General features: G+C 49.8%; 1 protein-coding gene across 2 annotated transcripts; it reads right to left on the reverse strand.

Moving 5' to 3' along the window:
• Positions 1-770: 770 nt before the first annotated feature.
• srp54 (signal recognition particle 54) lies at positions 771-12,345 on the reverse strand. Of its 2 annotated transcripts, none has more exons than XM_038729036.1 (17): positions 12,200-12,345; positions 10,225-10,332; positions 9,954-10,051; positions 7,673-7,764; positions 7,502-7,586; positions 7,155-7,259; positions 6,966-7,032; positions 4,819-4,876; positions 4,590-4,740; positions 4,353-4,501; positions 4,144-4,244; positions 3,945-4,031; positions 3,737-3,810; positions 2,354-2,462; positions 1,992-2,162; positions 1,552-1,647; positions 771-1,361 (listed from the first exon to the last, which is right to left on the reverse strand). In XM_038729036.1, exons 3-17 carry the CDS (start codon positions 10,029-10,031, stop codon positions 1,270-1,272), a joined length of 1,515 nt encoding a protein of 504 aa, XP_038584964.1. In that variant the 5' UTR covers positions 10,032-10,051; positions 10,225-10,332; positions 12,200-12,345; the 3' UTR covers positions 771-1,269. The 2 variants fall into 2 exon arrangements, with proteins under 2 accessions (XP_038584964.1, XP_038584965.1); XM_038729037.1 differs by lacking the exon at positions 12,200-12,345 and adding an exon at positions 11,052-11,074 and having other exon boundaries at positions 1,270-1,361.
• Between the last annotated feature and the right edge of the window lie 1,980 nt (positions 12,346-14,325).

The following is a 14,325-nucleotide window of genomic DNA, read 5'->3' on the forward strand; positions in this document are numbered from 1 at the left end:
TTAAAACCTGGATGACCTGTAATTTTCTCATGTTAAACTCAGATAAAACTGAAGTTATTGTTCTGGGGCCTAAGCACCTCCGTGACGCATTATCTAAAGATATAGTTTCCCTGGATGGCATCGCCCTGGCCTCCAGCACCACTGTGAGGAATCTTGGAGTTATCTTTGATCAGGACATGTCGTTTAAGTCTCACATTAAGCAAATTTCAAGGACCGCCTTTTTTTACCTACGTAATATTGCAAAAATTAGGAACATCCTGTCTGAAAATGATGCAGAAAAACTAGTCCATGCATTTGTTACTTTTAGGCTGGATTACTGCAATTCCTTATTATCAGGCTGCTCGAAAAAGTCCATTAAGACTCTTCAGCTGATCCAGAATGCTGCAGCACGTGTTCTGACAGGAACCAGGAAAAGAGATCACATTTCTCCTGTTTTAGCTTCTTTGCATTGGCTTCCAGTAAAATCCAGAATAGAATTTAAAATCATTCTTCTTACCTACAAAGCTCTTAATGGTCAGGCACCATCTTATCTTAAAGAGCTCATAGTACCTTACTACCCCACCAGAGCACTGCGCTCCCAGAATGCAGGGTTACTTGTGGTTCCTAGAGTCTCCAAAAGTAGACTAGGAGCCAGAGCGTTCAGCTATCAAGCTCCTCTCCTGTGGAACCAGGTTCCAGTTTGGGTTCCTTGCTCAGACCTTCACCTCTTCTCACCTGAGAAGGTTCCTGACTGCACTTCACTCAGACAGCTGGTAATAAAAACACTGCAGTTTAAAATGGTGCAATACAAATTTTTATTATATGACAAAAATACTGTCACTAACTAATGTTATCTTCATCATCATCACCATGTGGCGTCTCCTGGCCAATCAGGACAGACTCTGATCCGTTTAAATCTTATACACAAACATCTTATACAGAATTAAATTAACGAGCCCAAAAACAACCAGCTCATCTTCCTCCCCCTCCTCTGCGTCGTTTAAAGGAGCAGTCCAACATCTGGTACCCGTCAGATGTTTCTCTAAAACACCTGAAGAAGAAACTTGCTAAAATGACGAACTGCTTCTTTAAATCAGTGTTTTTTTTTTATTTTCGGTGTGAAGCAGCAGAGGACAGAATCAAACCCCGAACATCCTGCTTTTATTTTCTCTTTCTACACTTCCTGCTCGCTCTCTCTCCCCCTCTCTAAGTCCCGCCCCTCTCCACCTGTCAGGAGGCGGGGCTTTAATTTGAAGGTGTCATATTTTAAGGCAGCTGGTTGGTCGGCGGTCACATGTTGTTAAATCCCATCATGCCTTTCATGTTGCCGGCGGCTCCCTGCTGGAACTGTCGCATCATCGACTGCAGGCCGGCCATCCCACCTGAAACACACAGCACATGACCACAACACGCCGTTTAGTCCGTATGTCGTTACGGGTCAACTGGACCAGGTGTCAGTCTGATCTGTGGGGGGGTATAACATGTTACTATTCCCGTGTTAGCGTCACATCTGAATAAAGTCCCGACACTGTAAGAATCCTCCTGCAGGTGTGATGGACCAGGTGGACTCACCCATGTGGTGCAGGACTCGGGGGTCCATCATTTTGGCCATCTGCTGGTTCAGTTTGGCCATCTGAGACGGGTTCACGTTCTTCGACATGTCTCCTCCTGCAAAACACCAAACACACGTCAGGACAGGTTCAAAGCCGCAGATAAAATCTAAAGCTACAACATTCATAGATTAAATTTAATCTCAGATGTTTTATTATCGATTCATCGCTTCGAGTCATTCTTTAAGAACACAGCTTCTGAAACGTGAAGGTCTCCTTGTGCCTCCGGTGTCACAGTCAACTGGATCTCTTTGGTTTGTGGTCAGAACGAGTCATCGTGGAGCATCGTGCTCAGCCATGATGAATAAAAGCGGCGTTGGCCTCAGGCGGCCGACAGGTGAACGCAGCAGAAGGATTCAGAGACGGGAAACGGCAGCCGTTAGCCAGATGCTAACACGTTACCTTTAAACAGCCCCTTGATGCCGCCCATCTTCTTGACCATCTGGGCGAACTTGGTGTACTGAGTCAGCAGCTCCTGGACGTCTCTGGTGGCGACCCCGGACCCCCGGGCCACCCTCTGGATCCTGTTGGGCTGCTTACTGAACAGTTTGGCTCCGTCTTTACTGTCCAGCTCTGAGGAGGCAGACGGAGATCATGACCCAGTGAAACCAGTACAGGGAGGAGACTGATAATATTTAGCAGTAAGGATTAACACAGACGTTCTGGGGCTGCAGCTGATCAACGCTGTCAACTCATCTGATAACAAGCTCGCTGAGGTTAGCGAGCTTTAGCTTAGCATGCTGCTGATGTCAGTAGAGTGTTACCCTGGTCGTTCATGCTGTCCATGATGGTCATCAGTTTCTTCAGTCGGGCCATTGATTCCTGCTCGTTTCCTTTACTCATGAAGTCGGTACCGAAACCAGGAATCATCCCCTGAACGCATCGCAGACAGAAACAGAACAGTTCATCAGTCGGCTACTTCAGGGTTTCAAACAACAACAACCAACAAGCTTCCTACAAACATGTAAACGTGTCTCGAGCTTCAAAACTCGGGACTTTAAATGTGTTCCAAGGTCACATGACTTAGGCCTTTGTATGTCATGTGACCGTCTAGTCTACAGGTGTGTTCACACAGAGAGTTTGATGCTGGATCACCTGTGTTTGTGATTAAGGCTGCGTTCAGACTGCAGATCAAAGGGACCCAAATCTGATTCTGTGACTCGGATCTTTCTGACAGCGTGAACAGGCCGAGTCACATGGAACCGCTTCCATATGTGGTCCAAATCTGATCCAGATCGGATCTTTTTAAATGCGACCTCAGTCTGGACTCTCAGGTCGCATTTGATGCGACTTTGACGTCACTGTAGAGCAGCTGTTCTGCTGCAGACGGAAGCTCCACAAAACGCCATAATTAAAGATGTGGCTCTCTTCGCCCTCTACCTCGCCGTCATCTGCTCAGATTCCCTTTCTTACACCTGAAATCCAGCAGACCGGAGCTCTTCTCATAATTCGGGAGAAATGTGAGCCACAAGAGGACAATTAAAAAAAAAACGGGAGTATTCCGCGAGCTAACGGGAGTTTAACCTCTGTCGCTCCTTCTTTACTTCTGCAGCCTGCAACAGCTGCTGCTGCCGCGTGACGTCGTGTTCTTCTTTCAGGCTGCGCACAGTTCACGCTGGAGTCTGATATGGACCGCATTTAAACTATAATGTCAACTGTCAAACAAAAACAAACCGAGCATTAACGCCTGCGGTCTGAACGCAGCCTTAGTTTCAATAAACCGATCAAAGTAACGACATCATGATGCGATTTGTCAAAAACATGAAGTCATGCTCTGACGGGTCGGTCAACTTCTGAAACGCTCGTTTTCTGGATGGAGTTTGGATCCATCAGGGTCATGCTAACGACAACGATGGCTGGAATCAGGTAACAGACACATAACAGCAGGGACCGCTCTGCTCTGTGGCGAGCAGAAGCTCCGCCCCTCAGATCTTTCAGTTCAATATTTTGTGTTGCTTTGACTTTCTACGTCACCGCGGTGCACTTCTGTGTGAACGCATCTGTACGGTGCACGCCCACTGCATACATTTAGGAGGCGTCGCCAGGTATCCCAGCATGCCTTGTGCAGTAAGGTAGCCGCTTCCCATAGACTTTGAATAAATGGGATTCCGTAGTCAGTCAGCTGGAGGTCAGAGTTTGGCGTTTACCATGATCTGTCCGAAGGGTCCCATCTTCATGATGTTCTGGAACTGCTCGTACATGTCTCTGAGGGTGAACTGCCCTGGAGGTCAGAGGTCACAGGTCAGTGATCATACCCATAATGCAACGCGTGTTCTCCACTAGTTTTACTCTCCTCCACTTGAGTTAAATTTCAGCTCTGCTAACAATCCCACAATGCAACGTGTCACATCTCACCGTGTTTCAGTTTATCGATCAGCTCCTCGTTGTCGTCCAGTTTCAGCTCGTTCACTCTGTCAATCAAACCCTCGATGTCGCCCATCCCTGACAGGAAGAGGAGCGTTTCCATGGAAACAACATGTTATTTACTGCAGGTTGCACATATCTGAATAAGAGCAGAATTCATCCGGTGCTGCGTGACCACGGGAGTGTTTACCGAGCAGTTTGCTGATGAACGGCTGAGTCTTGAACGGCTCGAAGTCGTCGATGTGTTCTCCTGTTCCGATGAAGATGATCGGGCTCCTGGTGGCTGCCACGCTGACAGGAAACAGCAGAAGAAGAACGTCAACACAACGCCGACAGGAAGCAGCAGAAGAAGAGTCACTCTGACATCACACAGAGCTGTGACATCACGACGGGTCTTACGCGCTCAGAGCTCCTCCTCCTTTAGCGTGCCCGTCCAGTTTGGTGACGATCACGGACGCCACGTCCACCTTGTCTTTAAAGGCCTTGGCCTGAGACTCGCAGGCCTGACCGATCGACGCGTCCATCACGTACACGATGTTGTCCGGTTGCTATGGAAACACAGAAAGAGAGAAACATCTGGAGGTGAAGAAAAACACTGGACTGTCTCAGGTACTGGCGGTGCGTTCAGGTACTCACCACAGCGTTGGAGACCTGCAGCATCTCCTCGAACAGCGAGTCTTCCTGTTTGTGTCGTCCGCTTGTGTCGACGATGATGATCTCAAAGTTCTCGCCTTTGAACTTCTCGACACCCTCTGCGGCGATAACCACCGGGTCCATCTCTGTGTAACTGAACACAACACACAGTGTGACACACTCAGCAGACCGCAGAGGACGCCACCTGTGTGAGCGTCGAGGACCAACTCACCTGCCGTAGAACGGGATTCTGGCTTTAGTGGCGTTCTGTTTCAGCTGATCGAAGGCACCTGAGAGAAGAGAGGAGGATCATCGAGGATGAAAATCTGCTGCTGAGACATTTGAAATACCAAAGCTGAAGGTTCGCGAAGCGGCGTGTCGGGGCAGTGAAGGTGCGCGAAGCGGCGTGTCGGGGCAGTGAAGGTGCGCGAAGCGGCGTGTCGGGGCAGTGAAGGTGCGCGAAGCGGCGTGTCGGGGCAGTGAAGGTGCGCGAAGCGGCGTGTCGGGTGAAGCGGCGTGTCGGGTGAAGCGGCGTGTCGGGTGAAGCGGCGTGTCGGGTGAAGCGGCGTGTCGGGGCAGTGAAGGTGCGCGAAGCGGCGTGTCGGGGCAGTGAAGGTGCGCGAAGCGGCGTGTCGGGTGAAGCGGCGTGTCGGGTGAAGCGGCGTGTCGGGTGAAGCGGCGTGTCGGGTCACTGAAGGTGCGTGAAGCGGCGTGTCGGGTCACTGAAGGTGCGTGAAGCGGCGTGTCGGGTCAGTGAAGGTGCGTGAAGCGGCGTGTCGGGTGAAGCGGCGTGTCGGGTGAAGCGGCGTGTCGGGTGAAGCGGCGTGTCGGGTCAGTGAAGGTGCGTGAAGCGGCGTGTCGGGTGAAGCGGCGTGTCGGGTGAAGCGGCGTGTCGGGTGAAGCGGCGTGTCGGGTCACTGAAGGTGCGTGAAGCGGCGTGTCGGGTGAAGCGGCGTGTCGGGTCACTGAAGGTGCGTGAAGCGGCGTGTCGGGTGAAGCGGCGTGTCGGGTGAAGCGGCGTGTCGGGTGAAGCGGCGTGTCGGGGCAGTGAAGGTGCGTGAAGCGGCGTGTCGGGTCACTGAAGGTGCGTGAAGCGGCGTGTCGGGTGAAGCGGCGTGTCGGGTGAAGCGGCGTGTCGGGTGAAGCGGCGTGTGGGGTCACTGAAGGTGCGTGAAGCGGCGTGTCGGGTGAAGCGGCGTGTCGGGTCACTGAAGGTGCGTGAAGCGGCGTGTCGGGTGAAGCGGCGTGTCGGGTCACTGAAGGTGCGTGAAGCGGCGTGTCGGGTGAAGCGGCGTGTCGGGTCACTGAAGGTGCGTGAAGCGGCGTGTCGGGTGAAGCGGCGTGTCGGGTCACTGAAGGTGCGTGAAGCGGCGTGTCGGGTGAAGCGGCGTGTCGGGTCACTGAAGGTGCGTGAAGCGGCGTGTCGGGTGAAGCGGCGTGTGGGGTCACTGAAGGTGCGTGAAGCGGCGTGTCGGGTCACTGAAGGTGCGTGAAGCGGCGTGTCGGGTCACTGAAGGTGCGTGAAGCGGCGTGTGGGGTCACTGAAGGTGCGTGAAGCGGCGTGTCGGGTGAAGCGGCGTGTGGGGTCACTGAAGGTGCGTGAAGCGGCGTGTCGGGTGAAGCGGCGTGTGGGGTCACTGAAGGTGCGTGAAGCGGCGTGTGGGGTCACTGAAGGTGCGTGAAGCGGCGTGTCGGGTGAAGCGGCGTGTGGGGTCACTGAAGGTGCGTGAAGCGGCGTGTCGGGTGAAGCGGCGTGTGGGGTCACTGAAGGTGCGTGAAGCGGCGTGTCGGGTGAAGCGGCGTGTGGGGTCACTGAAGGTGCGTGAAGCGGCGTGTCGGGTCACTGAAGGTGCGTGAAGCGGCGTGTCGGGTGAAGCGGCGTGTGGGGTCACTGAAGGTGCGTGAAGCGGCGTGTCGGGTGAAGCGGCGTGTGGGGTCACTGAAGGTGCGTGAAGCGGCGTGTGGGGTCACTGAAGGTGCGTGAAGCGGCGTGTCGGGTCACTGAAGGTGCGTGAAGCGGCGTGTCGGGTGAAGCGGCGTGTGGGGTCACTGAAGGTGCGTGAAGCGGCGTGTCGGGTGAAGCGGCGTGTGGGGTCACTGAAGGTGCGTGAAGCGGCGTGTCGGGTGAAGCGGCGTGTGGGGTCACTGAAGGTGCGTGAAGCGGCGTGTCGGGTGAAGCGGCGTGTCGGGTCACTGAAGGTGCGTGAAGCGGCGTGTCGGGTCACTGAAGGTGCGTGAAGCGGCGTGTCGGGTGAAGCGGCGTGTCGGGTCACTGAAGGTGCGTGAAGCGGCGTGTCGGGTCACTGAAGGTGCGTGTCGGGTGAAGCGGCGTGTCGGGTGAAGCGGCGTGTCGGGTGAAGCGGCGTGTCGGGTGTTTACCGGCTCTGAAGGTGTCGGCACAGATCAGACACGTCTTCCAGCCCTTCCTCTGGTAATAATAGGCCAGCTGCATGAAACAAAGCAGTCAGTGTGACGACAGACAGACAGCAGGGGGCGCTCTGCATCAAACTACTGTTAGATCTGGATTCAGACAGGGGGCGGGGTTATGGCTCAGGTGTGTCGTTTCACCTTTGAGCAGGTTGTAGTTTTCCCGCTGCCCTGCAGACCAACAAACATGATGACGTTGTTCTTTCCTTTTGTGGGAGTCCAGGCCTTCACACCGGGGTCCACCAGCTGGAAATACACACAGTACACATAATATACACACAGTACACATAATATACACACAGTACACATAATATACACACAGTACACATAATATACACACAATATACACAGACCCTGTAGTTAATTCTCAGTTTACTTGATGACTCAGGTAAATTTTACTTTCAAGTTTAGAATCACATTTTTCTATCAGGTTTAAAAATAATTGTCTCCCAGACTCTTCCAGGACTTTTCCAGGCCTGATGACCGACCTTGACGAGCTCCTTGAAGACGGCGTGCTGGATCATCCTCCTCTTGTTCAGACCTGAAGCCATCTCCTCCAGATCTATGGCAGCCCTGCAGGGACAAAACCACAGTTCAGACACAGCTGCTGGACAGAACCGGACCAGGTTCAGATCCCGGATCAGGTGTTTTATACTCACTTGACGTTCTCTCTCAGCTGTTTGACCAGCTTGATGTTGACGTCGGCCTCCAGCAGAGCAGCACACACCTCCTTCAGCATGGCATTTAACACCTGCAACACAGACAGGTGACTGCAGTCGGCCCGGGACTCAGACCGACCGCGGTCGGACTAGAAAGGCGCTATACAAATACGGAGCATTAACATTTAACAAATGTTTTCACTCGCACGCTGTGGGAGCGCGGCAGCCCTCAGCGCTCGGCTCGCTTCCTGTCCTCTTCTGTGCAGAACACACGTGACAGATGATATAAGAGCAGCGTCGCTCTGAATCAGGAGCTGCGCAGCGAGCGTTTGATTGTCCGAGCGGCAGAAAGTGACGTGAACGCGAGTGGAGGAAAATATTCTGGCAGTAAATGTCCGGCGTCTGTTACAGAGCGTCGGCTTCTCAAGGCCAAGAAAAGTCTGTTGTTTCCCAGCTGCTGGGAAAGTGAAGCCTGTTAGCGCTGAGTTAGCGAACATCTCCCCTTCAGCCTGAGCAGCTTCTACAGCAGCTACAGAACATTAGCTCATTTATAGAAAGTAACTGGAAGCTGCATTTTATTACTGCCTACGTGTTCATGTTGAGAACATCAGGTCCAAACTGAGACTAAACTGGTGCAGCCTGCAGCTCCGTCCTGCACAGACTGGAGGAGCTGAGCTTAGTGAAGCTAATTACTGATGCAAACTCGTCCTGTTAAACTGATGAGGAGACGTTTCTTTCTGGATTTTAATGTGTAAATAAAATGCACCTCAGAAGGGAGGAGGTTTCTCACGCTGCCTGTTTTTTATATTAATGTCTACAGATAAATGTCACAGAAGGCAACATGAACAGTCGTGTCTATAATGATTCTGAGGTCACATTAACAGGGTTTTAGGGGCTGATGCCCAAAACATGCTGTGCCATCGCTGTAAAATCACTGTGGAGCATCAGAACCAACCAGATTACTTTCTCCAGATCTAAAGGTTGTCGTTCCTCCAGCAGACGGATCTTTGGCTGTTGGTTATTTATTATCTGCTTTAGCTTTTCCAACTATTTGTTCAGAGATATGGTGAAAATAACGGCCCAATGTGATGTGAAATTACATATTTTTCATTGGGAAGCACCCCCAAACCAACACCAAAACATTCATCTAAATCTCACATTGAACTGGGAAACACTGCAGTTTGAAGCTGTTCTAAGGTGCATCGCAAGCTCATGGACACAAGAGCAAAGATTTTGCTTCAGCTCCGCTGCTACAGCTCCATCTTAGGGGAAACACTGGCCTGGGCGATGAAGCGAGGTCGCCGGCTTATCCAGGTAACTTCAGGTGTAACTTCCTGATTAACTCGTACTACCAAAGGTGGATAGGAGTTACCCGAGGTCTGTTGCCATGGCAATTTACGCCGCATCTTCAAACTGCTCCGAGCAGGTTTTGTTTGTGGTTAACTCGAATTAATTAACTTGAATTGTTTTCACATATTTAGATACTTTTTGGACTATTTCACGTGTGAAAAAAATAGGGAGCCAGTGTGTGTGTGGGGGGGGTTAATAAACCAGATGAAAGTGTGAAATTTACAGGAACAAAAATCTGAAAACAGCCCAATCCAAGGCAAAGTCTGAGGTGCAGGACGGTGACTGAGGGCCAAACTCACAAGTATGTTTTACATCACATTTAGCTGACTTACAGCTGCTGTACATGTCAGAGGTCAGAGGTCGCACGCCTCTGGAGCAACGAGGGGTTAAGTGTCTCGCTCAGGGACACAATGGTGGATTGAACCCGGGTCTCTCCCACCAGAGGCAGGTGTCTTATCCACTGTTCCATCACTACCAAGTTTCCTCACTGCTGAATCCGATAGTGAAGTCTAATGTAACTTTTCACTGCACATAATACTCGGCAGACGTGTGTGTGAGATGTTTCAGACGCCAACGAGCCTCCCCGGCTCGGTCGGCCGCCACGATATCAGATTTAGCCGTTAACTTCTCTTTACATTCATAATTTCCTGACACTACCAACGTGCGGAACGCACGAGAAATACGGAGCATGCGCCGTTGTGAAATATTTTATGCAAACACGCCTCCAATTAGGTTAGTCGGAACAGCACTGCGGACACCGAGAGTCGTGAGTCTGCACGAGCCTGAAGAGATTAAATGTGCTCACAGTCATTCACTCAGTGACTTTCATCTGTTCTGATCCCCGTGGACTCATTAAACATATAATTCAGAGTTAAATAAACCTGGCGGCCGTTTGGTCACATGACCTCAGTGCGTCCCGGCTCTGACTTACCTCTTCGTTGATGATGGTGGCGTTGCTGAGTGACCTCAGCGCCGAGGTGATCTTCCTCCCCAGGTCGGCTAACACCATGATGGCGGTCTGACGTAATCCTGAAAGAAACGTCTGGACTATTACATCATGTTCACGTGTCAAGTTACATCAGCCGTAACCCCGGGCGACAGATTAATGTGGTACAGTTAGCTATGAGTCACGTCCCGCCCCCAAACTGCAGGATGATCAATAACAGGTCGGTGTGTGACACTGAGGAGGAGGAGGAAGTTACCGCGTGTTGGAACAGAAACCTGGCTGTGTGGAGGGGAACCCCCCTACTGAGCGCGCTCAGGGAGTCAGCAGGTCAGCTCACAGGTGAAGGTTGCAGCACACACACTTCCTGTACAGAGGAGAGAAAGTTCTGGAGTCACAGAGGTCTTTAAACACAACGTGAAGAAGTATCTCACGTTGTCATGACAACTTTATTTGTAACGCCCGTTAATAGTTTTCAGGTTGACTGTGTGACGCCGGTCCAGGGACTCAGACACTTTCTTCACGTGTCATTCTAAATTAAACTGAGTGAATTTAAATAAAAAGGCCGCCGGTCGGACCGCCGGTTCTGATCTCAGTGTATGAAGCTTGGTTTGGAAACAACAGTTAACGTCGACGCAGCAGAGAGCGAGCGTTCCTCCGTCCTTCTCCTTGGGAAGACTTACTGCCGACCCTCCCGCCTCCTGTTCGATATGATGATACGCATGGGGCGGCTGTGGCTCAGGAGGTAGAGCGGGTTGGCCGTTAATCGGAAGGTCGGCGGTTCAATCCCTCCCCCTGGTTGCATGTCGAAGTGTCCTTGGGCAAGATACTGAACCCCGAATTGCCCCTGGCGGCTGTTCCGCCAGTGAATGAGTGAGTGTGAATGTTAGTTTCTGTTTGAGCACTTAGGCTCAGTGTATGAATGTGTGTGACTGGTGAATGCAGATGTAGTGTAAAAGCGCTATACAAGTACGGAGCATTTACATTTACATCATTCCTTGCTAGGAAGGCGTCTGAGCTTTGGACCAATAAACAGCTGCAGTCAGATTCTGCTCTGATAACTGTTCACTGACAGGAGGAACTCACAGCGAGCCGCCGTGTTTCTGTTGTTCCTGTAGCTGCAGAGCTTCATGTTTATACGGAGCGACACACCAGGAGGCTGCTGGGAGAAAAGAGAGGAAGCTGAACGACCCGGAAGCTCAGAAAACACGAGTCCGTTACTTGATTCCGGCTGTCGATGTGTTTTACTGTGAAACACGTTAGCGCAGCTCTGATCAAACCAAACTCCATTCAGAAAACAAGCGTTTTAAAAGCTGTGTGCTTGTCATCTGGCAGAGCAGGAAGTCACGTTTATCAGGTCAGAAGCTGAAATGTTTTTATGTCAGAGCTGATGAAAAACAGGCAGAACCTCTTTATTAAACTGTCGTGCAGATTTTCCTCCTTTCCTGCAGCCTTCTGTTATTTTTAAAGTCTGCTGGAGCTGCAGCACTAAACTAATCCGTCACTCATCAATGGATTCAGTCAGTTTTCACACTTTTAGTGAACTTGTGCTGATAAACCACGTGTCCGGTTCATCTTCGGCTCCGACAGCTTACAGACTGAAACTCATGGACTATACTGCAGTACTGGTTAGAAATACTGCAGTCACTGGACTCGTTGGCAGCAGCAGAATCTTGTCTGCGCGTGCAGGTCCCCGAGGCTCAGATGGCTTCAACTTTATCTGCGTGTTTTAATACACATTTAAGTATCCGTGTAGTTTGAAGGAACTCCTGAGGATAAATAAACCACATGTAACTGTGTGTACTTCAATCGGTTCTGCAGTGAAACGCTCCCCGGTCCCAGTTCTGGTCCCAGTTCTGGTCCCTGTTGGACATTTTAAAGACTGATGATGATGCAATCTGAACCAGCTGAAAAAAACAACAACAACAACAACAATCAAACTTTGTCGCCATTTTGTCTGGTTTAGAGCTGCCAGTCACCGTGTCGATCATCAGCTGCTCGCGAAGCTGCTTTTACTTTGAGGTCAGTACCGACCAGGACCAGTTTACGGTTCCGACGTGTTTACAGCGTCTGCTGCTAACGTTAGCTTAGCATTTAGCCTCACCGTCCGCAGAGAACGGAGGTTAGCTTCGTTAGCCGTGTTAGCTTCGTTAGCTTCGTTAGCCAGAGACCGACGGCGGGAACTGAGGAACATAAACGGGTCCAGTTAAACCGAATTAAAGATTCTTTCTTACCGACAGTCGACGTGAGAAGAAGTCCTCCGGAGAGTCCTGATCCACCAGCAGCTGGAAACAAACGTCATCCAATCCGGACCGACCCGGAAACTGTCCCGCGCTTCTTCTTCTGCGCTTCGAACCATTTACGTTGACACACAGCAGCGCCTCCCGCTGGAGGACTCAACCAACCCAGACACGTGATCTGCCTCGAGTCTTTGGTGCAGTACTGCACTTTAGTACAAGTTAGAGGTACTTAGATATTTTTACTTCACCGTATTTCTCTGACGGCTTCAGTTACACAAACACAGAGAGTTTATAAAAGATGAAGTTTGCAGCTGGTACTTCATTTTTCACGTAAAAACATTTGATGTGAAGATTTGCTGCTTTCTGATTATTTTAATGTGTTTTTAATCTTTTTGAGTTTTTCTTACGACTTTTAATGGAGAAAATAATCAGCAGATTAATCTATGATGAAAGTGATCACTGGTTTCAGTCCGATACAGAAGAGTTCTACGTGAGATCCACCTCAACAGTAAAATCCTTTTTACATGAGGAGTAATAATCTAAATATGATCTATAATATACAACAGGCAGGTGGGACGTTTTTCCGATTATACTCATACTTTTACCTAAGTAACATTTTCAAAGCAGGACTTTTACTTGTAACAGAGTATTTTTACAGTGAGGTATTAGTACTTTTACTGCAGTAATACTTCGTCCACCACGTTTTTTTAGAGCAGTTAGTGGGTCGATTGTTCGACAGAAGTAACAATAATCAGTAACTGATCAGGAAAAATCAAACCTCCTCCAGTTTCTCTGGTTTCTGGATTCAGGTTTCTGTTGAATTAAACAGAATGTCTGTATTATTATGCTGATGTTACGGACTGATTGGTTAATCAATCATTAATAATCAATCATTAATAATCACCTGCAGCCCTGTTATTCTTTATACTGTTCTTGTATTTCGGTCTGATATTTTTCTTTAATTTCACATTATTTGCACATTTCTGTGAACACGCGCTCATTGAAAATACAAGTAAACAAAACTGTAAACTGTAAATAAGATTTTTTAAATAAAATATTTAGTAGTTCTGCTGTTTGAATTCCTTGAAGGAAACAGAAAAGGTTTGGATGTTATTCTCTTTAAACTCATCAGGGAGGCAAGAGGAAGTAAAGGAACTAAACGGGCTGTGATGATTTCAACAAGTCCTCCAACCTTAACGATAAGATCAGGTGGTATTAACAGACCTCCACAGGTCGCCGCCACAAGAAGCGTAAACACAGGTCGTAATTTCCTCCTGCATGAACGAGCTGTAAGTCAGAATCAGCTTTATTGCCAGGTATGTGTGCACATACGAGGAATTTGACTCACGATGTGTTTACTCATACAAAAATACAAAATCACAATAATAAAAATAAGATCAGACACAGACTTCAGTGTTGACAACACAAATATACACGCTATGAACAAAAACAATATAGACATATTGAGAAATGGTGCAGAGTGCAAAGGATGCAGGAGTCTGTACATGTCGGAGTTGGATGTGATATACAGATACATATACATGCATACATGTACACAGTGCGATGGATGCTGGAATAAATAAGTATAAGTATTTTGTGAATGAGTTATGACTTGAGGTAGGTGGATTGGTATACAGTATCTACAATAAGACAATATAACAGTATGAACAGCTCTGAAACAGAATGTCGTATTTCTGCTGAGGACGTCCTGCAGTCACTGATACAAGTTAGCCCGAAGAGTTCCAGTAAACAGTGTAGTGGACCAATATGTGGTCAGGAGACCAGGACACATTCAGGAGTGAGACCTCCTGAATGTGTCCTGGTCTCCTGGATGCAGCTCGGAGTGAGACCTCCTGAATGTGTCCTGGTCTCCTGGATGCAGCTCGGAGTGAGACCTCCTGAATGTGTCCTGGTCTCCTGGATGCAGCTCGGAGTGAGACCTCCTGAATGTGTCCTGGTCTCCTGGCTGCAGCTCGGAGTGAGACCTCCTGAATGTGTCCTGGTCTCCTGGATGCAGCTCGGAGTGAGACCTCCTGAATGTGTCCTGGTCTCCTGGATGCAGCTCGGAGTGAGACCTCCTCCCGTCTCTCCCCTCTGCGTCTTGACGTGGCGCCGGGCGC

Source organism: Micropterus salmoides, unplaced genomic scaffold (genome assembly GCF_014851395.1).
Source record: "Micropterus salmoides isolate LMB-PRFRI ecotype aquatic unplaced genomic scaffold, ASM1485139v1 Ms_hic_scaffold_19, whole genome shotgun sequence".
Taxonomy (NCBI): domain Eukaryota; kingdom Metazoa; phylum Chordata; class Actinopteri; order Centrarchiformes; family Centrarchidae; genus Micropterus; species Micropterus salmoides.